General features: G+C 42.8%; 1 protein-coding gene across 1 annotated transcript; it reads right to left on the bottom strand.

Moving 5' to 3' along the window:
• Nucleotides 1-192: 192 nt before the first annotated feature.
• ptprna (protein tyrosine phosphatase receptor type Na) lies at nt 193-24,542 on the bottom strand. The gene is made up of 23 exons (XM_030786663.1): nt 24,467-24,542; nt 19,877-19,927; nt 17,289-17,399; nt 16,668-16,761; nt 15,525-15,675; nt 15,030-15,351; nt 14,710-14,841; nt 14,508-14,533; nt 13,760-14,052; nt 13,517-13,603; nt 12,983-13,062; nt 12,480-12,544; nt 4,539-4,748; nt 3,918-4,130; nt 3,444-3,591; nt 2,917-2,990; nt 2,559-2,636; nt 2,022-2,141; nt 1,731-1,897; nt 760-813; nt 594-658; nt 394-467; nt 193-264 (listed from the first exon to the last, which is right to left on the bottom strand). Exons 1-23 carry the CDS (start codon nt 24,540-24,542, stop codon nt 193-195), a joined length of 2,763 nt encoding a protein of 920 aa, XP_030642523.1.
• Nucleotides 24,543-26,000: the final 1,458 nt, after the last annotated feature.

Raw genomic sequence — 26,000 nt, 5'->3', positions numbered from 1 at the left:
CACGGAATAAGACAGTGAACACAGTGGGATGTAGTTGCAGCAAGTGAATTTAGTGAGTGATGCAGTTAAAACACTCCCCAGCCCCACTCTTTACATTCTCTCTAACTTAGCGCCTTTCATCTCACTTCTGTGAATATGTGTGTGTTTGCGTGTGAATGGGCATAGACCGCGTGTGGCAGCTACCAGCAGGGATCACTGGGGAAGGGCTTTCAGGATGGCATTCACCTCCTCTGCCACGGCTGTCAGGGCAAACTCAAACTGGTCCTGAGGACAAACGCCGGGAAGATTTATACATGCGCATGCTTCAAATCACAGTCGGCTATACTCTCTCACACACACAAAGATGTGTAAAGTTTAATGTTACTGATGTGATTGTTCTGGTGAGGGACGTACCTTAGTGCGCACCATATGTGCTCTCTGGTCCCGAATATGCTCCAGTGTAGCCGCAATGTCGATCTCTTTTACTCCTAAACACACACACACACACAGAGGGATTTATACTCACACTCAGCAAGAATACTCTGATTCTGCAACATGCATGTTTTATATATTTATTCATTTCTTAGATCTTTTGAAGCATGTTTCCAGCTCACCTTTTGCCATACGGTTAAGGACCATGTCAATGAGGATGTAGGTGCCAGTTCTACCAGTGCCATCACTGTTTATGACAGAAAATTCACAATTATGAACAAGTTGAGGAATAAAACTGGGTGCATTTCTGGCCCTCTAGAGGTGAAAGTTGGTATGACAGGTGTTTACCTGCAGTGTACGATGATTGGGCAAGACCGACCACGGTAGCACTTATTTACCTTCCTGTATAAACACAAACATAACAGGGAAGTTTGGAAAAACAAGAAAACAAAGAAAGAGAAAGAAAGAGAGAGAGAGAGAGAAATGTGGGGAGGAACGGTTGGGAGGAAAAAAAAGATCACAGTGTATCTTTAGCAGATATGTTAATTAAGTTTGAATCCCCACATGTCTACATTTACATTTTCCTCAAACTAATGAACAAAAATGGATTGTGAGAAAGAGAGAAAGACGGGATATGCATCATGGCTGCCCAGAATTATCGAGAAGTGAATAAGAGGCAGTGTGAGGAAGATGAGTAGGTTAGGAAGAATCCAGCCGACCTCGCTCCTGCAGCATTCACACCTACCAATGATCATTTTTGTGACTATGCAACTGGAGCCAAACTACGAGCTGCAAATCACGAAAATGACACAGGGAGATGTGTTCAATCCAGAGCCACCTTCACCTTACCATCACCCACCAGAGAGAGTGAAGGAGAGAGAGAGAGAGAGAGTGAAGGAGAGAGAGGGAGAGAGAGAGAAATTAGGGGAGAGGAGGAGACATAGAGAAATGGGCAGAGGCAAACCCATCTGAGAAAGATAAAAGATAAGTAAAATGAAAAGGTGACCTTTTAAAAAAACGACGGTAAAATCTAATCACTTCTCCAGGTTTAATGATTTTGTTGATTTACCCAGAAAAACAAAGAGAACATCAAACAGCACCGCTGTATTCAGAGCAAACCAGAATAATTAACACATCAGTACTGAAGGTTTTGAAGCCAAAAGCAGGTGTTAATAAACAGTAGGATCTGACTAGAACTGAGATTTATTTTGAGAGAAAACACGGAACATTGTGTGTTGTGTGTGTGTGCACATGTGGATTCACAAGTATGTGAGAAAAACAGATGGACTATGCCAATGTGTATTTTCCTGGTGTAATACCTGCGGAAGTCCAGCAGGGGGCGCGTGGACGTGGGAATGCCCTGGGCCGGCCAGCTGAGCAGGTGAAACTGGGTCAGAGTGCGGGTCTCCTGGGTCTGGACGTTCTTCACATAAAAACTACGCACTAGGAAGTCTTTACACCAGATGTGCTCTGAGACCAGGTTCACCTGAGGACACAGAATACCAAGAATACCGAGAAACTTTCTCAGTGTGTGCATGCACACTCACAGACACTCATACACACACATATACACACTCATATATACTGTTGGAAAGAGAAGGCCCCTTCACCTCATAGATGTTGTAGAGGGAAGATCCTTCATCGGGCCAGTAGCGTTCACACTGCTGCTCCCCATCCTCCACCAGGGCTGTCATCATCACTATGACCGTACAGCCATTTTCCCACACCATCTATAATACAGTGCACACACACACACACACACACACACACACACAGACACAGATGCACATACACGCACGCACGCACATACATACATACACACACACACACACACACACACACACACACACAAACACACACAAACACACAAATACACACACACATGTGCACACACATAGTGAGAATGAGTCTGTGAGAAGTACACACCTGACACATCTTTTGGTAAACAGAAAAGTTCTGTTACTCTATAAAAAGCTTTTCAGCCTTTCATACTGAACAAGATTAAGTGATAATAGATCACTTAAGTAATAGTGATAAAAGTGATAGATATTTGACCTTGCATAGCATTCAGTGATGTAACATTTGTTTGCTCTCAAACACACAGTTTAAGGGTGTGAATTAACAGCACAAGCCCAGGTGTCACTGACCTGCCAGAAGTCAGGGATCGTATGAGCGAGGGGGCCTTGTGTGGCAATGTAGGCAGGCATCCGAGGATCATGGTCAATCTAGATAACAAAGACAGAAAACACTCAGAAACTTTAGACATACATACTTGTGTGTGTGTGTGTGTGTGTGTACAGAGAGAGAAAGAGAGAAATCGACAACTTCTCTCTCTCTCTCTCTCTTTCTCTCTCTCACACACACACATGCACACACACAGACATATACTCTTTCTCTGTAAATATGTATGCCATGTCTTTAGCATTATCATGCGACGTGATGTAATAATTTTGAGGATGGTGTGAGATTATAACAGATGATAATCCTGAATGTGTGGGGTCTCACTATAGTGCTGGCATTGATGTAGTCCTCGTGTGAGGGGTTGTTCTCTGCCTTCAGCTTCACCCGGGCATGGTCATCTGAGACAGGACGAGAGAGAGAGACATAGAGATTAGGAGTCAGAGAAATACCACAGCAATGAAAGAAACAAAGCCCAAGAAAGGATCACAGCAGATTAAAAAAAAAAAAAAACGTACATCTGTACTGCCGTGTCACCGAGATTCAGCAATTTTCATATATTGGTTTTTATTGGGGGGGGTGGGGGGGGCGGCACATTTGATGTGGTTCTGCTATATCACAATGTTTTTAAAGAAATTAAATCACCTGAGTAATTCCAAATGCATACTAGATAATATTCTGAACTCAGCACTGAAGTGATGTCTTGCGTCTAAGACAAATCGAATGTGCCCAAAAAAAGAGGAGAACAGATCTCTGGATGAGAATACATGCACTTTAACATGTCAACAGCTATACACTGGAAAATCAACTTTACCACTGACGTTAACTTAGAAGTGTAAGTGTAAGTATCTTACAGGGCACAAAATCGGGGTAGCGGTTCTTCTCCATGTTTTTTTCATTGTGAGCCAGAGTGACTGTGCTGGGTTCAGCCTGGTACGCACACAACGCTTCCCACTCCCTCAGTAAACGATCCTTATTCTTCAAATGATCCTCCATATAGGCCTACACACAACAAAACCAACACCAATCACCCAGTCAGTCACACACACACACACACACACACACACACACCATGTTATGGACTGGTATGGACACACCATGGAGTGCATTGCTCTGTGTATGTGTGTGTGTATGTGTGTGTGAGTATGTGTGCATGCGTGTGTGCATGTGTATATAGGTGTTTGTGTGTGTGTGTGAGAGTGATTGTGTGTGATTGTGTGTGTGTGTATGTGTATGTGTATGTGTATGTGTGCGTGTGTATGTATGCGTGCGTGTGTCTATATGTGTGTGTGCATGCGTGTGTGCGTATGTGATTTACGTGTGTTTACCAGTATCATATGTCCAGTAGAGATGTCCATGTTAGACTGGGCTGGTTCTTCGCTCCAGGACGGTGTGCTGCTGTGAGAGCTTGGGCTGTGTTGGGGTCCGTCACTGAACTGGGACGACACACTGCTGACCCTCGATGTATCCGTACCCCTCCGACCGCCTGGCTCCGGACGGCTAAAGGACGATTTTGCTGCCATGTGCTGTCTGCACAATTCCTAACACAGCCACACATACACAGAATCCAACAGTTTATTATCATTGCAAATTAAAAGTGCACAGAAACAACAAAGTCCTTACAGAGCACACGTTAAAGACATACAGATAATATTGTACACATACAAGCAGAGTGTATTCAATGTTACATGAATATCAGAAAAATGTTTCGAAACACTTCTCAGTGCTGTCTTTCATTATTACTTATAAAATATTCATTCTGAATCAGGAATGACTTATGAAACCTTATTGAAGTGTGCATAGGGGCTCTCTGAGGAGTGTATTCTTGAGAACCACTGTATCATATTATTAAAATGAGTACTGTGTATCACAGTGGCACTAAGGCAGTGCTCAGTAATCATTGCTCAGTGCAGTCTTATGGTACGTTTGGTTCTATGTCTGTCTCATACCTGATAATCAAAGTGAGTCTCTGCCCCGCCCTCCGGCCCCAGCCCCAGTTTCCCCGCGGTCAACTGCCGGGCGTGATGACGTAAGCAGGCGATGGCCAGCGCCACCAACAGAACCGCCCCGACACATACCATGGCAACCATCGTCAGGACAACCCCACGGGAGCCCTCTCCTATTCGCGTCGCCTGGGGCAACCCTCGCCTCTCGCTCCTCTGCACAGGGGGAGAGAAAGAGAGGGCAAGAGAGAGAGAGAGAGAGAGAGAGAGAATGAGAGAAATGGCGGGAGGTTATTTCTTCAGTTCAATAAAGAGGGATTTGTAAAATAAGTCCGTTGAATAGGGGGTCGGTGCTTTCAGCTTTTCATGGGACTGTGAACCAATGGAAGAAAACTTTGAGCATCAGAGAGATGGAGAACAGAGGTGAGACTTTACAGTAATATAAACATTCAAATAACAATATAACATATAAACTACTTGTCACCAGGTAATACTCCACATATTAAAGCTGCGAGAAGACATGGGGCTGAATTTGAGAGTGTGTGTGTGTGTGTGTGTGTGTGTGAAACAGGTGAAGCGTGGAGGGCATTGTGCATGATGTGTTTGTGTGGTCTCTCTGGCAAGAGTCCGCCCACCCAACCACCCTACTCTCTTTCTCTATCTCTCTTTTTCTCTTTTGTCTCTCTCTCTGTTTGTGTAAACAAGCTGGATGTCAGTGCCATCATCAGCTACTAATTACCCAGGCAACCACACTCAGTAACACACGCCGCCACGCGACACCCCTCCTCTACACACCAAAATAATTAGTGAGAGTCACTGCTCGCCCTGCCCTGCCCCCCTCAGCATAATTACCAGCAAGTAAACAATTAAGGAGGTCCCTCCACTCAGTTCTAGGGGTTAATGACTCCTCTCTCACACTCTCTCTCTCAACCTGTCACTCAATCACTTGGAAAGAGAATGAGAGAGAGAGAGAGAGAGAGAGAGAGAGAGAGAGAGAGTATGTTAGTTACTCATGTTATGCATTCCTCCTCCTCACCCTCAGCCCCTGAGTCCCAACCCCTGCCTGTTGATGTTGCCATGGCGTCTGGGAGCCTCAGCAGGGGAGAACAGGCCCTGCTGATACCATGGCAACAGCAGAATGCTCAGTGTAATCTGTGGCTGTCCAGGGGAGAGGAGAGGAGAGGAGAGGCGAGGAGAGGAGAGGAGAGGAGAGGAGAGGAGAGGAGAGGAGAGGAGAGGAGAGGAGAGGAGAGGAGAGGAGAGATGAAAAAAAAAGCTTAGGAAGACTTCTCTGCTAACACCAGCTAAACATAAAATAAATATGCGCGTGAGAGAAGACCCATAAAATGGTGAGGCTAGAAGCATATTTCAGCAGCAGTCTCTTTCCTATAGAGAAGGGCCTATACCTCATACTGTGTTTGGACCATTTCCTCATTTGACCCAGAGCTGAAATATTTAAGTGTGGTCTCCTGGTTATTCAAACAGAACACTATTAACTTTTATGGCACTTGGAGATTTCAATCCTGAAATAAACTAAACACATCTTTGAAACTTTAAACCACCATCCATTAAATATCAATGGATTTTCCATTTTAATGAAGAAAAATTTGTGATAATTATTTTATTTTTAAAGATAAAGGGAGATTTTTCACCAATTTCTTGTGATATCCTTCAGTAATTATATAAAAGCAAAAAATAGAAATAAGGTAAAGTAATAATAATGAAAAAGAATTGTTTTTGAACATAACTATTAAACTATTAAAAATATTTGCCACAAAATCTAACATCATATCTGCAGGTCCTTCATATGCAACCAAAAAACATTATGCTTAAAAAAAATATGAACAGATATTTAATAATATATAATATTTTAGTATAAGATATTCAATAGTGAAAAATGGAAAAGTTAGCATCTGTAAATTCATATATCCAATATCATACTCCTGAGTACAGCCTGGACGTTGAACTTTGCAAGCATCCTATCGTATGCGCCCAAAAAGATATTTAAAACTAATGTTAGAACCAAACCCATATTTTCCTTTTGTAACAGTCCACGTTGAACTAATTCAGATGAAACATTCTGGTTTTGGAGTCCAACGAATCGTTCCAGACTAAGCAATACAACAGTGGAGTACAAGCCTAGAACAGCTCAATAGAAAAAGGATATTCAAATGTGGTACAGCCAGGAATGAGGGAACTGTGGCATGTCCTGCAGTTTCTCAATAGTGTGGAGCTTAAGGGTGGCTGAGAGCGGGAAAGCATCCTTCAGTCTGTCTGCAGAGGTCACGGCACTCTCCCTCCCTTATTATCCTTCCCCAAACTCATTACACATCTGACCATTTTTCCTTATCGCTCTCTCTCTCACTCTCTCTCTCTCTCGCTCTCTCTCTCTCTCTCCCCACTTCACATCCTGTCCCTCTATTCTCTCGTCCCATTCCTCTCCTGTTCCACAGCCTCCCTGGGTCTCTCTCATTCCCTCTTTTTCCCACTCCAGCTCTCACCCCTTTTCTCCTCAAAGGCCACAAGAATGTTCTAGAAGGGGGTGGGCAGCGTGTGACTGGACTTTAGGACAATGTGAGGAGGGGGGCCGTGGGTGGGGTAGTGGTGGTGATGGGGGGGGGGGGGGGGGGGGTCTCACCTGCTACTCCAGTGGGGCCCCGAAAGGGTGAGTGACAGCCTCTTAGAATAGGCAGGGGAATGAGAAGGAAAAAAGAGCTGGTTTTGGACAGGAGGACAAAGGCCCCCCAAGGTTCAAGAGGGCTGATCGGACTGACATAGAGGGTAGGGAGGGTTCAGCGAGGAGAGAGAGAGAGAGAGAGAGAGAGAGAGAGGGAGAGAGAGAGAGAGAGAGTGGTTCGGAGGATGAGGAGCCCAGTGTGTGAATGGAACAACAAGAAAAATTTGGAGCAGCAGAGAAGGGTAGAGACTCCTTAGAGAGAAACAAAAAAAAATACACTGAGAGATGATCATTGTGCAAGATTTCGCCACACACACACACACATACACACACACTCACACACACACACACATAAAACATGGATGGTAAAAGGAGAAAGGAGAGATTCCATATTCCAACTCCCTAACGTGTATGACAGACCCGGAGCCCTGCTGTAATTGACTAATTTAAGGAGATTAGGGATAACATCTGTTCCTCTCTGAGGGAGAGAATTAAATTCAGTGTCCCAGGACCCCTACCCTATCCCCCCACAACCCCCCCCTGACCTTTCCTACTGACCTCTAACCTCTTACACAGAAGTGAGGGGGATCCCTGACTGAGTGTGTCCAACACATACCCCTCAGCAAACACCAATTTTGCTAGAGAATTGCCTCGCTAGCATGTTTGTATGCATATATGTTTGTGTTTGTGCATGAATGTCTTAGTGTGCATATGTGTGTGTGTATGCATGCACATATAAATCTGTGAGTGTGTGTGTGTGTGTGTGTGTGTGTGTGTGTCTTGTGGGTTAAGAGTTTAAGATGACACAGAACTCCACATTGTACATCCTAACAGATGGAAGAATGGGGCTATCACTGAAACTAAGCCTTAGTTAAGAAATATCTATGACTAAGAACTTCATCAAAACTCAATCAGTGCCACAGAATTTATACCATTATCTCAGTGAACTTAGACAACACTATGAGCTAATACTTTTCTGAGCAGAACCTGACCTACTGGACATCTTTATGTCAGTACATTCAACCTTGAAGCAAATCTGTAGTAAGAAAAAATATACTGAATATCGTGTGGGTGGCTCAGCTGAATGATTATCCGAAATGAAGCCGTAACAATGAAACATGAACGAAACTTCTGTGAATTCACTGGAGAATTAATACAATGAGAATTCAGAGAAATAGCGTAAACCTGTGAAGGCAACAAACATGTGACATCACCTCAATCACCATCAAGACCAATCTGACCCCTGTTACCATGGAAACCACTCCACCTGACGTCACCATTTGAGAGGGGACAGAAATGCTCCGCCACACAGACTGTTTAACCTAAGATGTCCGAACACACAAACACATATACACACACACTCAAGCAAAAACTCTCTCTCTCTCACACACATACACACACATACACACACACATACACACACACACACACACACACGGACTAGGCTATTTTATCATCTTTTCATTGGCTGCTAATGCAGAAGTAGTGTGATCTCCTAATATCTGTTGTTATTCATTTTAGTTTATCTAATGAATACAGTCGTTACAGATCCTAGGTAAACTGTTTCATCCAGCATACCAAGCAGTGATATTAATCTTTACCAGCTCTAGCTGCTCAATGTAAAGAAAATCATTACTCTTTTAAGTGACATGCTAACAGCAATGAGATTTTTGTAAAAAAATAAATAAATAAATAAATAGATAAATAAAAAATTGTTTCATCGTCCTAGTGCATGAATGAAACAAAATTACTATGTAATTGAAATAAAAAACCATGACTACTAAAAGCCTCAAACATTCAATTTTTAATTTAATCAGTTATTGCTTCAGTATGTAAATCGATTTAAAAGAGAACACGGTGTGATAGGAAGAAAGTCACTCTGGCTTAAGTTAACTCACAGATTCCGCAATACAAACATCTGTAATTATAAATGATCAGTGAATTATAAATGTTCCACAGTTAACTAGAGAACTGCTCTCTCAAAACTGTTTAACTGGCAGCAGAAAACTGTGTTGTGATGTTTGCGAAATATAAGTGAAACGTTTTTGCAGAACAAGATCTTAAAATGGTTGATTTATGTTCATGTAATTTTCTGACCTTTAGGGTCAACAGGGATCACTGACAAAAAACATAACTGTAGTCAAATTGAGCTTTAACGGAGTTCAACTAAAATGTCTTATTTAGAATAGTCTAAGGAGTGGAATTCTTTAAATTCACAAAAAATATATGTTACACCACATTACATGCTCTCTCACTCTCTCTCTCCCTCTCCCACACACACACACACACACACACACACACACACAAAGTATGATATATTTATATATAAATTATAGTTTTTTAAACTAAATCAAATTAGAGAGTGAACTAGAGTCTCAGATTAGTTGTTTGGACAGGTTATTTGTTCAAAGAGCTCTTATCATTTGAGTGGCCTAGCCTGACATTGCGATCAGTCACTATCTAAATTATTTTACAACGTCACAATTTCTGAATTTCTGTTACTGTTGTCGAGATTCTGTGATAACCAAGTGTTGAAATATTACCTTATTCCCAACAACTGACATTTTAAAGTTAGCGAAATACAGGAATAAAAAAAGATTTAAATTTTATAATATGTGGAAAAAAGCCGTTTCACATACTCTCCAAACACCGGAAATTCAGGAACACAACTCACCCAGGCTCATCTTTCGGATTATCTGAATCCCAGTTTATCCCACGCAACCGCCGCACGAGTTTCAAGAGAAGACTGACCGCGGAAAGACCTTCTTCACTGTCCTCAATGCATGACTGGATCAGACGTTTGCAAACTCTCCGTCAAAGCCAAAATGCAACTTGTAGCAAGCTATATCTCTCAAAAGAATGTTTCACCGCTTAGATTTATCACTGACGAGGCGATGAAAAAGGGAAAATGTAGGATTAGTGAAAGAAACTGAGGAGCCAAATGAGGTAATGAGTGGAAATGGACAGGAAAGGCGAGGGAAGAAAAATGTGCCTCCCGGAGCCGTTCCGGGCTCGTATTAGGGCCCCGCTCCTCCAAACCCCATTCAACGAACGCCGCCACTTGTCACATCAAACGGCGTTGCCGTAGCGACAGCTCCGCATGTTGCTGATGATGAAATGGAGGCGGGGGGCGGTATAGATGCCCTGGATAGACCGTCCGTGGGAGAAAAAAAGGCCAAAGCGAAAGGAACTAGAGGGGGTACAACGATTGGACTATATAGAAATATCAGGGTGCACAAAATGGTTTGGACTGGAAGGGGCAGTGATAAACATCTGCTCCACGTCCCATCCCGTGTTAGTAAAGGTACACGTGGTGATTATCTTATAGAAAGTGATCCTCCATGTAAAGGTGCAGAACTACGACGGTTTATTTATTTCTTTTCCATCCAGCAAACAACTGTAGGCCAAAATTGATCAAAAACTATCTTTGACTCAGAAAACCAAAAATTTAAAAAGGTGTATGATAGTGCACTTAATTTTTTTTGAAGAGAAATTAATTTGATCTGAGTCTGGAAATAGAGGCAGAGATAAAAAAACAAACAAACAAAAAAACCTCATTGTCGCACCCATTAGAACAAAGCAGAATGAGCCCTCCTGGTATAATACTAATAAACGTCTACATCACAGAAAACTCAATGTTTCTGCAAAACGCATAAATCCGCTTCAGATTTCAAAAATAACACAGGCTGCTTTTTCTTACAATGATGCAAAATACAGCAATTTATTTAACCCCTGATGAATATTTATTCATGTGTTTGAGTGTGTGTGTGCGTGTGTGTGTGTGTGTGTGTGCGTGTGTGCGTGAGTGTCCACGTGTGTGTGTGTGCGTAGGTGTGTGCGTGTGTGTGTGTCTGCAAGAGAGAGAGTAAGCTTTGCTGAGCAAATATCGCAATTAACAAGATTGCAGGATAAAGTCAGCAGGAGTCCACGGAGGGCCACACAGTCCTGTTTGTATGGACTTAAACAGCAGATCACCACAACACCACACCATAAATAAATGGACTGATTAATGAAGACAAATGAGCAGAGGGGAGGAGAGATAGATAGACAGTAAGAAAGGAAGGCACAGGAGAGAGAGAGAGAGAGAGAGAGAGAGAGGGAGAGAGAGAGAGAGAGAGGGTGGGGGCACTGGGGATTTATTCTTCGTAATGGAAAGACAAAAATGAGGCAGGTGCAACCAGGTCTTATTACTGAGGCGGCAAAGAGAAAAAAAAACCCCCAAAGAAACAGAAGAAGGACAGACCGACAGACTGCGTGTGTGTGTGCACAACACGCAGACGGACACACATACACACGCATATGCACGTATACACACTCACTTCACATCTCAAAGCAAAGAAGAGTGTCACGGCGTACAATGGAACATGGAAGAATAATTAAAATTATGAGCAGCAGGATCTAACAAAGGACATTATTCTGTATTCAAGGGTCCGCCACAGCTGTAGCGGGTGAAAAGAGAGAAAGCGAGGGACAGAGGCGAGTGCTTGAATATGCACAGAGAGTACAAAGGCCACTGGAGTGAGAGGGGGGAGCTAGGAAGAGAGGGAAGGGGAGGGGTCAAAAAGAGAGGTAACAAAAAAGAGTGGGGGCCAGAGAATGGCAGAGAGGAGAATGGCCAGGGACGAGAAGAGAAAAAAGAAAGAGTGAGAGACAGGAATGAGAAACAGCAGGGGAAAGAGAGAGAGAGAGAGAATTTCAGGCGGGAAAACGGTACAGTGGAGACAGCTGGAAATGGGGGGGGGGGGGGGGGGGGGGTGTTCTAAGAGTCAACCTGAAATGGGATTTTTTTTTTCCCTCTGTAAATCTTCATTTTTATAATTACTTTGACGTTTCGATTTAAAAAGCGACAATGACGACCGATAAACAGACAAAGACAAAGAACATGATGACACTGTGTTACTGAAATGTGAGAGGAGCAGAGAGAATTCTGGTAGAGTTTGTGCCATGCTCTGGGTTTCTGCTGAGGAGTGAATGCAGACCTATAGGAGGGTACCAGTATAGAGTGACCAGACAGGACCTGATTAACTTAGTGTGACCAGTTCATTATGTTGACCAATTAGCATAATGGCCAATCCATAAAGGTGTCTCACAAAGTATGTGAGTTTAATTGTGTGTGAGTGAGTGAGAGAGTGAGCAAGTGTGTGTGTGTGTATGTGGGGGGGGGGGGGGGGGGGTGAATGCGCATGTGTGTTTGTGAGTGAGTGAGCGAGTGTGTGTGTGTGTGTGTGTGTGTGTGTGTGTGTGTGTGTGTGTGTGCGTGTGTGTCTTACCTCACCAACTCCTGTCTGAATGATCTTCAGACCCGTCTCACTCTCGAGGAAACTTTTCTCAGCCACTGCAGAGAAAAATGGAAAAAGTTTTCAAAGGAAACATGATCCTTTCTAATGAAAATTACACTTTTTTTAGTCCTTTTTCAGATATGGCATACTGTATCTCAGTGAGAAAAACATGATCTCTCTCTCTCTCTCTCTCTCTCTCTCTGTCTCGCTCTCTTTTACTGTAAAAGATCTTTCCTTTTGACCTTACACACTGTACAGTCTGCAAGGATCCTATATCAAATCAATACACATTCCCCACTCACTGTAAAACTGAACTTTGAAAAGATGAACATTGGACAAAATGTAATTTAATGAAATATTTTGCAGCAACAGCACACTCTCTAACTCTCTCTCTCTCTCTCTCTCTCTGTCTCCATCTCTATATCTGTCACAGGTTTCTTCAGTTTTCTCTAACAGCCTCAGAGTGGTTTAAAATGGAGCTCAGTCATACACACCAGCTTTACTGGCGACATCCTCTGCACTCAGATTCAGAGAGTTCTGACGAATGCGGAATGTCAGAGCAGGGCCCACAACACTATAAATAAACATTAGCACAAAAGCCACAAAAACAACAACAAAAACAAAGCAGTGGTTAGCTGATAGAAGAGGTTACAGGTTAAGCTATAATTTGTAGGTATAGTAGGTTAGATTAGAGATTTACATTAATTAGTTTGTTGTTGAATTATGTTAAATCATACATGAGGTTGCAGATTTGTACACTGAGAGATTTCAATGATGAAACACTACAGTGAGTTTGCAAAGTCAGGTAAAATGGGTTGTCATTTTTTCTGGGAGTAAGCGATAAGACTCAAATTTTGGGATAGCTTATGACTGTGGTGATATTTCAAGATTAAATAATAATAAACGAATCATCTTTTATAATAATACATTAGGATATAATCACACACACACAGGCACGCACGCACGTACACACACACACATGCACACATGAACACACGCGCACACACACAGATTGAGGGAGACAGTACCTGATGTTGATGAAGCTGCTGGTTGTAAGATGGATTCGTTCTGCCAGTGTCTCTAGAAGTTTCACCCCATCATACAAACTCAGGGGGCTGGGGAAACACACACACTTGCACACCTTAATATCAAATGTATCATATGACAAGACTCCACCTCTCTGCTTTGACAAGTTGGGTACACTGTTTGTTTTGTGAAACGTTAATGAGACTGGGCGGGGGGGGGGGGGGGGGGGGGGTGAAGGACCATACCTCTGATTGGTCACAATGTAGCCGTACTCCTCACGGACATGCGTCCCGTCTTCAGCCTTGGTCTCTGGATTTAGAACGCCGAGGTTTTTTACTTTAACCTGCGTGTCCCCGACAGACGCCGTGGGCTTCTGTATGGCCCCGCTTTCCCCTCTGGGTGCGGACGCGGGGACGGCCGGGGTTCGTGCGGGCGTAGGGGCCGGCCGGGGCTCTGCGGTGGAGGTTAAGGTGGATGCAGGCGACGGGGTTTTGGCGGTGTGTTGAGTCACAGTGTCACTGCTCTCCACCAGTTCCACCTGCGCAGGAGAGACAAGAGACCAGACATTTGTCACGTCAGAAGCTTCTGGATAAAGGATTTTGAAGAGCTGACTCAGTATGAGACGAGGGTGTCAGTGTCATGAATAATGATCAGAACTATAATTATTCCTGTTGTCATAGTTGCTGTTGTCATAGTTTCTGTTGTCATAGTTGTTGTTTTTCATTGGTCAATCATCTAAGCTGGGAGTCAATCTGACTAAAGTGCTTTTTCCTCCCGTTCGGCATATATATAAAAAATTGTGCATTTAAAATCCCAAGCAACTTTCATATGCTAGTTTATTTAAACTATAATTTAAATAACTGTTTACTGACAAAATCTGACAACTATGAAAACTTTTAACCCATTACTTTCCAAACATAATTTAGATAAAAATATGAATCATGTGTAACCATTTTGCTGTGCGATGCATCACAACCAGGCATGTAAACATACCTCCTTCAGAGAGACTGTGCCTGGAGCTGAAAAAAACAAAACAAAACAAAAAAAGCATTAAGGTACAGCCTTGAAGATGTAGCCTTGAAAAGTAAGTGTGTGCGTGCGTGCGTGTGTGTGTGTGTGTGTGTGTGTGTGTGTGTGAGAGTGCGTGCATGTACATGTACGCGCATGTACAGGTCCATATGTTCAGTGGTCCTACCCGGAGTCTGTTCTTGCTCTGCCTGAAGCAGCTGCAGTAGAAGAGAGAGCTTCTGGAGCTGCTGAGGACTCAAATCTCGCGGGTCCACCCCAAATCCATCCAACAGGGCGACCAACCTGGCCAGAGTAATCTCTGAGATCAGCACAAATACAGACACAGTCAGGCGGGGGGAAAATCATAGCACCAATCCTGACAAAAAGAAATGTGACAGGCTACATAAAACAGCATCCCAATATGTTCTATTGAAGATTAATTATGTGTAATTATGGTTTATACATGCTTGCTGTGGAAAATTGTCGTAACCCCAGTAGTCTACTCACCATCCATTCCATTCAGGGTACTGTGGTCCTGTGGTACTTTTTTATTCTGACGCTGGCGTCCAGTCGGACGCTGGTGAGGGGCGTAGTCTTCCCTGTAGTCTAAAGTGAAGTCCAGGTCCTCATAGTAGGGTGCGGCGGGGAGGGCTGCTGCCCCCCGGTGGCGAAAGGAAGGCTGTGCAGAGGAGAGGTACAGAGACATCGCCTCCGCCTCCTGCAGCAGCTGCCGGTCTCTGTCTCTGTCCCTGTCTCTCTGAGACGCTCCCGTCCGCGAGGGGGGGCGGGCGTACGCGCCGTGAGTGAGGAGAGAGCGCTCCAGATCGTCCTGATATCCATGCTGAGACAAAAAAAAAAAAAGAAAAAAAAAAGGAAAAAGATTATATTGTGAGTGTGAACATGCCAGTTGTACATGCCCATTTAAAGTGAAGCAGAGACAGGTTTTCTGTACGTGTTTACCTGTGTGTAAATGTACTCTTGCGTGTCTGCTCTCCGTCTTACCTGGTGATAGGTGTAGGGATCCAACGGTATGGTCTGCATGCGCATGGATGACTGAGAAGGATCTAGAATCATGTAATCCACATAATTCTGTGCTAGGTTGGACTCAGACTTGGAATTTGGGTAGGCCTGTTTGGAAGAGGGCTGACTGGATCTGAGCAAGCAGTGAAGAAAAATAAAAAAAACACATTAGTTTGTATCCGTGCATGTATCCGTGAGGACTAGTGATTGTTACTGATGTTGAACTGTTTTCCCTACAAAAATGGAGTCCTCACAAACATGAATTTCTTGCATCATGCAAATAAATATACTAATGTTCCTTGTGAGATTGGTCTTTATCTCAGTTAGGATTGAAAGCATTATGAATAACTTTAAAGGAAATATATCAGGATGTCATTTCTTACTTTTAAACTTTTCTAGAGCTATATTGTAGATTCTAGATCAGTTCATGAATTGTGAATTAATGATGCCAGATATATTTTCTTTTTCTATATGTCAAGTCATCTCGATGCCCTGCGATGGACTGGCAACCTGTCCAGGGTATTTCCCCGCCTTACGCCCAGTGAACACTGGGAAGGCTCCAGCACACCCCTCAGTTAGGATAAGCAGCTTTGAAAACGAGTGAGTGAGTGAGTGAGTGAGTGAGTGAGTGAGTGAGTGAGAAGTCATCTTGACCTATTTATATAAATATATTTTTTATTATATCATCCCACTAGTATTTGTTTGGATTTGTTTCTGAAATATCATAGCTTTTCAAAGCTTTCATAGATGTGTTCTGTCTTGTCTAGATCTGTGACATTTTTTATATTTCACCTTTGTGAGTGATACTGAAATACCTGTGCTGTCTGTAATACTCACTGAACAGTGTGTGCCTGTGAGGGATAATTATTGATCTGTCAAACTGGTTCTTAATATTTAGGGTGGTGTGTGTGATACTGAGCAGTGTGTGTCTGTGAGCGATAATTATTGGGTTGTCTTTGTGTTGTTAAAATGTTTTTTTTTTTTTTATATTTCTGGAGGTGGAAATGGTGTGTGTTAAATTTACTGAGCAATGTGTATCTGTGAGTAATAATTACTGATCTGTTGTTAAACACTGTGTTGTCTTCGTGCTGCAATGATGTTTACAGTGGTGTCTGTGATACTCACTGAACTGTCTGTGTCCTATGGACACGAGTGTGAGGAACACGACTCAGCTCTTTAGCAACAATGTGCTGGGTGATGTCATCCTGCCAAGAGAAACCTGCACACACACACACACACACACACACACACACGACAGAGGGACAATGATATTCAGCACCCTGAGGAACTATAAAGAGGAAATCTCTATAATTAATGTCCAGATGTCAATGCATTGCAATGTGTAGGAACAGCTTTAAAGGAGGTATATCCAGGGCATGATTAATTTTACTTTGCAAGTGTAATTGATTTCACATAAACTCCACTTAATAAAGCTGTAGTACCTCTCCCAGTCATTAGGGAGTAATAAGTGTTTATGAATTAGTCATATATATATCTCAAGCCATAGCTTTACGACTGAGGTCATTTCAATGAATGAAATTTTGAATGACGAAAGCACAAAACACATGAAAGTACTCAGTTCACTTAAGATTTGTAAGTATGAAAATAATTTAAGCAATCCTGAAAGAAAAACAACAAGAACAAAAAAAAAAACAACATCTGTGTTTGTTTCTCGACTGCGCATTCCGTGTTTAAGTGTCGTGTTTGAGTGTGTGTTACTTTGAAGTGAGACATGTGTAGACTCACCCTGCATCATGAGGTGTTTGAGCACTTCCTGTAGTCTCTGCAGAACAGGTACAGACACCTGGTACTGAACCTGCTCCTGCCTAGAGCTCTGACACTGCCCAAACAACCTGTCTGTTACACACACACACACACACACACACACACACACAGAGTTCAGATAACTCCTAATGTGACAACCAGCAAGGAACAATGTTAAAAGAACATACTCAAACACACACACACACACACACACACACACACACTTTCTCTTTGATGCACTCAGATGTTAACAAATATACCACCAACCACCCCCCCTCCCAATACATACACAAACATACACACACACACACAGACACACACAGACACACACAGACACATATGCCACATTCATGCGCTTCCAGTCAAAAACACAGAAGTCTGGTCATTGAGAGAGACAAGATATTGTCTGTGAATGACAATGTCCCGAGATGACACACGCAAACACACATCTAAGCATCCACATTTATCATAACACACAAAACACCCCATTTTCTGAGAACTCCTAACTTCACCAGAACGCTGCATACATTGAAGAGTTTTAACAACCAAATCAGAAACACTCAAACCCACCCACATGCAGAGGACTGACTCATCTCTGGTAAAAACAGAAGAAATAAAATAGCTTTAATATATAAAAATAAATAAATAAATAAAGCCTGACTGCATTGATCTGCATGAGCCTGCGTGCTCCCGACATGGACTCAGCCCACTTTCTCCATCCTGGACCAAATCTGCCCAAAAGGTCTGACTCACGCCTATTTATAGGACAGGCAGAAAACAACGAGGCTGCACAGAGGGCAGTTCGGCTTGGCTGGGATGAAAAGTGACCGACGTCTAATATGCCGCTAATAGCAATGCACTGCAAACGTCAATGCAGAAACTGGCGAAAACACATCAGACACAAAGGGAGATGTAAACTCATTTGTTGTGCGCTCTGAATAGATGAGGATTAACCGGTACCATTCTGAAACTGCTGATATCGCATCTGTTTGAAAATTGTGACGCTCGACACTTTATACAGTTTTTAATTTTGAATATATTTAATATTAGTTTCGCTGAGTATGTATGAGGTAAAATCATGAAGGATTATTTTTCATGAGTGTGATTAGATTTCGTAGAAACAGAGGAAGAGAGAGAGACAGGGTGTGTGTGTGTGAGAGAGACAGAAAGAGAGAGAGAGAGAGAGAGAGAGAGAGAGAGAGAGAGACTGCAAAAATAAGTTTCCATTTTACAAAGCCCTGCTCCATCAGTCTGAGTGTGACACTGTGCATATCTAATGGAGCTCTGTCCATAGAACCTGCCCCCTAGTTTCTGGGTGACAGGCACTGGACAGGAGGCTGCCTGTTTTTGACTGAAAATAAAAACCATTAGCAAGTCCCTGCAGTTATTATTTATTTACAAATATAGCTGGAAACCTTGGCCATTCATGTCCTATCAATACCCAGAAAATACACACACAAAGCCAAATATTAAAAGGATTTACGCAAACAACAAGGCTGTTGCTGTATGCGTATGTCTTCAGTCGTCTATGTGTGTGTTTGTGTGTGTGTGTGTGTGTGTGTGTGTGTGTGTGTGTGTGTGTGTGTGTGTGTGAGGGAAGAGATAGAGAGAGAGACTGTGTATGATTTTATGTGTGCGTATGCGGGAGTCAGTGCGTAAGAGTGTGGTAATGACTCATCCTTTTCTGAGGAGGAACGATTGTGGGGGCGTGCACCCGGCTGCCATCAGTGAGATGATGTCACGGTTGCCAGGGAGACAGCGAGGAGGGGCTTTTGTGAGGGATGAGCAGAGAAGAGAGCAGGTGAGAGCAAGGCAGCGGTCTGTGTCTTTGTTAATATATTCATGGGGGGACACTCCTGACCCATAATACACACACACACACACACACAATGACCGGAATGTTAGAGGGAAAAAAATCTGGATTTGGTAATGGATTAAAGGAGGACAGTGAACTTCACTAAAAGAGAAAAGAATAATATTTGAAATATTATCTATGCCTCATCAGACAGTGCACAAGCCCAAAAGTCTCTTCTGACACGCCTTAACTTACATGAAAAAGCAGGAATAAACATGCTGGAGATACCCACACAGACACACAGACACACAGACACACACACACACACACACACACACACACACACACACTCACGCAAACACGCAAACGCACACACAAACACATGCGCACGCACGCGCGCACACGCGCACGCACGCGCGCACACACACACACACACACACACACACACACACACACACACACACACACAAACGCGCACACTAGGCTGACGGTTCTTGCGGATGAAAATGAAGGTGTAAATTATTCAGCAGAATGTCTGTTGTGTGCTGGATGGATTTATTCACACAGGGCAGGAAGCTGGGATACAGGAGGACTGATGAAATGATTATGAGCCGGAAATGCCCAATCAGGGCAGAGAGAGCACCAGGACCTGACCCTCAGCGGGACTTACCCAGAGCAAGCCTACAGGGCCTTTTTTTCTTTTAAAGAATCACATAACGTTTATATAATAAAGAGTTCATAACCTTCTCCCATTTGTAACTTTCAAGACACTCACCATCCATGCAGACCTGTTCTCTGGAACATAGCCTCTTCTCAAAGAGACAACCTGAAAGAGAGAGAGAGAGAGAGAGAGAGAAAGGTATGTTATAATAGACCTTCAGCAGTCATCCTGGGAATGATTCATGATGTGTATATAGAGAAAGAAGCATGAGTAATGTGTATATATACAGTATTAGTAACTTGGCTGGTTGGAAGAGGATGTTTGAGTGACCTCTCCTATACAAACAAACATATTCGTCGCCGCATCAGTGAGCAAGCGGTAAACACATACTCTGCTCAAATCCGTCTCCTCAATTTCTCAACACATTTCACACACCGGTTCACATCAGAAACATCCAGCACAGTATGCTTTGAATAGTGAGCACATGTGTACGTGTGTGTGTACCTGTGCGTGTGTGTGTGTGTGTGTGTGTGTGTGTGTGTGTGTGTGTGTGTTTATGTGTGTGTGTGTGTGTGTGTAGAGGGGGTGGTTGGGTGGAGGGGCGGGGGCGGGGGGGTATAGGTGGGCAAGCGTGTGTGTGAACACCGCATGCTCCTGTGTGTGTCTTTGCGTGGGTGTGTGTCTTTGAAACAGCTGGTTAAACACCAGGGCAGTGGGCTGGACAGAGAGACCACTGAGCCGATGACAGTGTGGGAAATTCTGGGCTGGTCACCCCAGCAGCTATTGGACCACAGCACGGCAAACACTGATAAAGAGTCTGGCCAGAGAGATAACGCCGGGGAGAGACTAAAACCTGAACTGGCCCCAAAAAAAGAAAAAAAAAAACCCAAATCAAACAAGAAGGAGTCAAAGAGAGAACACACATCTGCACATTACAAACCGCTATAACACAAATTCTCAGAATTCCAGAACTTTAAATCGATACATACATCTTTGACTGGTATGACTCATCAGTTTGATTGTAAATCACACTGGAGACACAGGCCATCCTCTTATGAACGCCATAGGAAAAGGATAAAATGAAATTCCTTTAAAGATCTCTCTTCAGTGCAACTTTGCCAAGTGAAAATGGCACCCGACCAAAATTGCGCAATGCACAGCGATCCATTATAGTTAAACGTCCTTGTCGAATCTCTCTTTCCCCCTTTGGTACAAGGGCATGCACCGTTCTGTTACAAAGACAGTTATTTGGATGTGCAATTTGTCACAGCTCTTCCCCAGCAGTGGAGTAGGCAGATGAAGGGGTGATCTCACTAAACCCCTGGCGAGAGCTCTCAACAGAATTATTTAGAGCAAATATAAATAGGATGCAAAGAGAGCTGTCAATCACACGCCAACCTCTGCAAACAGGTGGTACCGCGGATTTGAGGAAACACAGGGGAGGGCGCCAAGCAAAAGCAAAAAAGAGGTGATGTGTTTGATGTGTGTGTGTGTGTGTGTGTGCATGTGTGTGTGTTGTGTGTGTGAGTGAGGGGGTGTATTCGTGTCTCCAAATACAGCAGCTCCGACAGCTTTCTGTTAACATCGTGACATCCGATAAATGTGAATGTTTTCTGAGCTTCTGCAACATAAAAAACCAAGGAACCACATTCTCCAGAATTCTATCCCAGTCTTGCCTCCATTGCCGCATGACTGCACACTAATACTGTGGAACTCTCAGTTATAACACTATGTAGAACTACTTACATTTGACAGTGCAGCTACTCATTTAGAGAAGTTATCAGCACTTCACCCTTCACTTCTTCACTTCAGCGCATTCTCCTACTACAGAACAACTCTTTCAGTTCTTCTCTTATGAACTGTCACTTATAGCATTTCTCCTCCGTTCCTTATCTCACCGAATCAAGCTTGAGTTTGAGTCTGAGGTAAAACTGGCATTCCACAAGGGCTTTTAATGGTGTAACGATATTTTGTGGTTCTTAAAACATTTATTACACTTGAGTGGCAGAAACTATTAGACAGGAATTATGATACTCAGCTTGGTACTCAGGAATTTAGCTCTGCTAAAGCTTCAAATGTGAAACAATAAATGTTTTTTTTCCCCACAAATTTTATTCACACAAACAAATATATATATATGGGGGTTTTTTTTTGAGTGAGATGGCAGACAGAATACCTGACTCTCAGTCCCATGTTCTTATGTTTGAGGACAGTTCAAGGCAGAATGGTTACACTGGTGTAAGGAATTCTGTTTAGAGTAAGGAATTCTGTTTAGAGGGTGGTGTACAGAGGAGGTAAGCCAGTTAAAGACAGTACTTCTCTCTTGATGCACCTTAAAAGAGTCAGTCTGGTGGTTTGAATATTTAGCTCTCTGTTTGGGTTGTTTGATTCCCAGACCTGAGGTGTTTTAAACCAGCCTGGGGCCAGAATGGTCACACATGCATCAATGCGATGTCAATCAAATGATTTTGGTAAAAATTGTCATCATATGTAAAGCTTTGAAAAACATGATCAAATGTAACTAACATTCAGCCTTAGAGTCAAATTTTAACCATAATGGAAAAAACACATCTTTGATTTCCCTGTTACAATCGAAGACGATAACATTCATGAATCATAAAAAAACTCTACAATCTAGTCCAGTAGGCACAACCTCACTTCAAACTAGCATCCCACGACAAAATATCTCATTCATCCAAACCAACAGTACACCCTCCAGGCAGAAACTCAAATCCTCAGTGCAGTGATTCTTGAAGCAAACAATCAATAGACTCATTCATAGCTAATATTTGTTCTCTCCCACTTACCAGCACACCTGATTTACCCAATCAAGGTCCTTTAGGATAGTTGTGTATTTGAACCAAGTTTGTTGATAGTGGAATAGGCCACATAATGTGGAATTTCTGGGAAGTGGAAAAGGGTTGAAAGTTTCTTTTCCAGCTGACAAAAACCATCACGCTCCAAACCAACATGTAAGCAACCTGATATGGCGCTTGCCATAAGTGCTTAAACCCCAATTAGGTACAGTGGCAAACTGCCCATCAAACATTTCCGTGCAATAATAACTGTCAAATGGCAGTTTGATTGAGTTAAGCGGTAAGCACTAAAGAAGCCATGCACCCCTCCTCCTTCCATTGGCCAGAGCACGACTCCTGTACACCAGCCTCACTTTTCATGTACCTGCACTGCTGTGATGGACATCAGTAATGTAAGCAGTGAGTCACCATGGACTCTTCACGAGATCAAGAGAGCACCATGTCAAAAAACACAAATGGAGAGAGAGAGGGAGAGAGAGAGAGAGAGAAAGAGAGGTGTACTGGCAGATGGAGATGTAAGGGTGTCAGTCAGATTCAAAAGAAGACAAAAACCATGGAAGAGGTCAAAGGGCAAATCCTCATTGGCATTCTTTGTTTGGCAGACATTGTATTCTTGTCTAGATGCATCACAAATCTCTCTCAGGACAGAGTACACCGTGATTACAGAGTACAGTGAGAACAATTACAATGCTGGCTTGAGATGAGACATTGTGTATCATTGAGAATTAGGGTAGCAGCCACAAATACAAAGACAGCACAATACACGACTATCAAACCCTTTATAAAGAGTACAAAGATGATAGAGTGACTCACCCTTCCATTAAAGTACACATTTCAAAATATTAACAGCAGTAGCGGGGGGGGGGGGGGGGGGCAGAGAAAGAGAGAGAGAGAGAGAGAGAGAGAGATCAAAGACTCTAAGACACATAAACACAGTTGCACTATTTTACTGGGAGCCAGAGGAGAGAATGTATTATTATTTGAAGTCATTATTCGCTAACGTAATACCCAGACTAAAGAGCTGAGGAGCTGTGTGCGGTTACTATGGAGAGAACACTGTCCTCGTAAATGGAATTCTCATTGTTAACTGAATAAGATTAAACGAATGATGGAGAGGGGGAGAGCACAGCGGAAGGAAGAGAAGAAAGGAATGAACACCAGGGACTGACACACGACGAAAAACATGATTAGACACGGTTAAAAAACTGAGCTGAAAAAAAAACACGACTTTGGAGTTGCTCTCCATGGTTCTGAAGTACTGTTCTTAACTGCACGCTTACTGCGTACGTTTAGGCAGCCACCTATTACCACTAGTTGAATAATCTGTAACACAATACACTTTGCACTTTGATCAGTAGCATGTCTGTTACTTGAAGCTAAAGTATACTTATGAGCAAGTGTTTGTCACGTTCAGCCAAATAGGTTGTAGCATCTATTCTGAGAAAGCTCCGATTTTGGGTCAGGACAGCGATTAAAATTAGATCAGTCGTGTGACTCTAAATCGTACAGGATAGCTGCTTTTCAATAAACCGTTTCATCTAACCTATCCCTTTTTTCATCTGAGCACGGATCTCTGCCTATGTGATTAAGACTATGCTTATCCTACTGCAATGAATACTCATATCGACAGAAATTCGTTATCTGAGGACAGAACACGTCCCGCTGAAAGGTGGAGGTACTCCATATGATTTAGTAAAGACAAACCACAACTAATTCCATACAGGCCTGTGAAAAACATGTAATGTAGTGAACTATGATTTACTCAACAGCCTGTAACATTATTAGTTATATCAGAAAACGATGGAACTACGCGTTCTCTTATCAGGATTTTTTTTTCTTAAGACTACTTTCCGCAGCCACCTCCCTCCAACACGCGATATCTACTCACCGTATTTGCCTGCCATCCCCAGCTGGTACAAGACGCTCATCAAAAACAGGGCTCTCCATAGTCTCGGATGCATCATATTTGCAATCCAGAAGACAAAATTCAGCTAAATCAATTTGGTCACGTCCCGTTAACTACACTTCAAATCCTCATTTTGATTGAACGTGCCGTTTAAACGGTGCTAAAATGTATTAGCACAAGTGGCGATCACCTCGGTGAACGTAGATTCACTGTGAGCGATCGTTTAAAGCAAATCAAAAACATACGGAAATATTCACGAAAGCAAGGAATTCCTGGTGCGGATCAGGACCGGGAATCACTCACTGCGCTCTGTCTTCACACCAACGTGACGGGGACCCGCAGTTACGTCATAGCATGCTCAAGACATCTGTCAAGACGTTTGCATGGTGGAGGACGGCATACAACGTCAGAGAAGCGAGTGAGAAACATCGTTATACCTGTATGGTGTTTATGCTATCAACACATAACGGCTGTGAGCCTGCAAATGACCTGCATCTACATTAAAGGGAAAATTCAGCTGGTGTGCGGGGCCTCTAGCGGTTTCTATCTCGGATTAGGAAATTCAGATCAAAGCAAACATGAGCTGTTGATAGAATCACCATTAAAAGTAAATTCTCACATGTCTTTATATAATTATGCTGCAATGTCTATCTAGTACAAATCAAAAGACGGCTTAGACTGTCCTCTCCATGGGGCTACAATGGAACGAAAATGGAGCAGACAGGTTGAATATAAGGGCATTTTCTTCGGGAGGACAAAGTGACCATTGTCTGTCATATGTTCCTTTCACCCCTCTTCAGACATGTCATCTTATTTCATACCTCTGAGCAATTGTGTTCCCGTGGTTATTTCAGTAGCAGTGTGAATTTTATCCTCTGAAATACATACACACATCTATATATCTATGCCTATACCTGTATCTATATCTATTTACATTTAAATTCAGTTCAGCAAACGGTAACCATATCGTCGGTCTTTGAAGGAACAAGAACAAGTGGTTACACTTCAGGCAAAAGAGAACGACATGTACTGTGATTCGACAATTCTATTTCATATCATACAAAAACAGGCTGTTTGTCAGTCATCACTCCACAACGTGAAAAAGAGCGTAAAAGGGCATTTTGTACACGTGTCAATACATAGAAATAAAAACGGGATATTAATGGCTAACTTGCAAGAGCTTTCTGAATAAGTTTCATATTGAGCGATGTGAAGAAAACAGCATGACAGACATGTAAATAGGTAAGGATTGTCAAAGATGACGGACAGACCTATTGAAAAACATAGGCGACTGAGACACCTACAGTCCAAATGTGGTCAGTGCAAGCAGTGTGGTTCCCATGGAAACCAGAGTGGCAATGCAGGTCCCATCGCAACACAAGGAGGACCGAAAGGTCCTTAAACCACATTTAATATTCTCGTCGCTTTGATATAGAGTAAAAAAAAAAAAATTAAAATTTGCATTTTATAGTGTTATATTTTCGACATGCATAATAACTACATTCTACATAAAATA

The sequence above is a fragment of the Chanos chanos genome, chromosome 10, assembly GCF_902362185.1.
Source record: "Chanos chanos chromosome 10, fChaCha1.1, whole genome shotgun sequence".
Lineage (NCBI taxonomy): Eukaryota > Metazoa > Chordata > Actinopteri > Gonorynchiformes > Chanidae > Chanos > Chanos chanos.
Note: the sequence above shows the minus strand (reverse complement) of the source record. Positions and strands in the feature narration are given on the sequence as shown.

Coding starts and splice junctions, on each gene's coding strand:
- ptprna (XM_030786663.1), bottom strand. CDS start 24,542: ATGATGCATCCGAGACTATGGAGAGCCCTGTTTTTGATGAGCGTCTTG. Junction 4,749..12,479: donor TTCAGACAGGAGTTGGTGAG/GTAAGACACACA, acceptor CCCCCTGTGCAG/AGGAGCGAGAGGCGAGGGTT. Junction 2,991..3,443: donor CTACCCCGATTTTGTGCCCT/GTAAGATACTTA, acceptor GTCCTGTCTCAG/ATGACCATGCCCGGGTGAAG.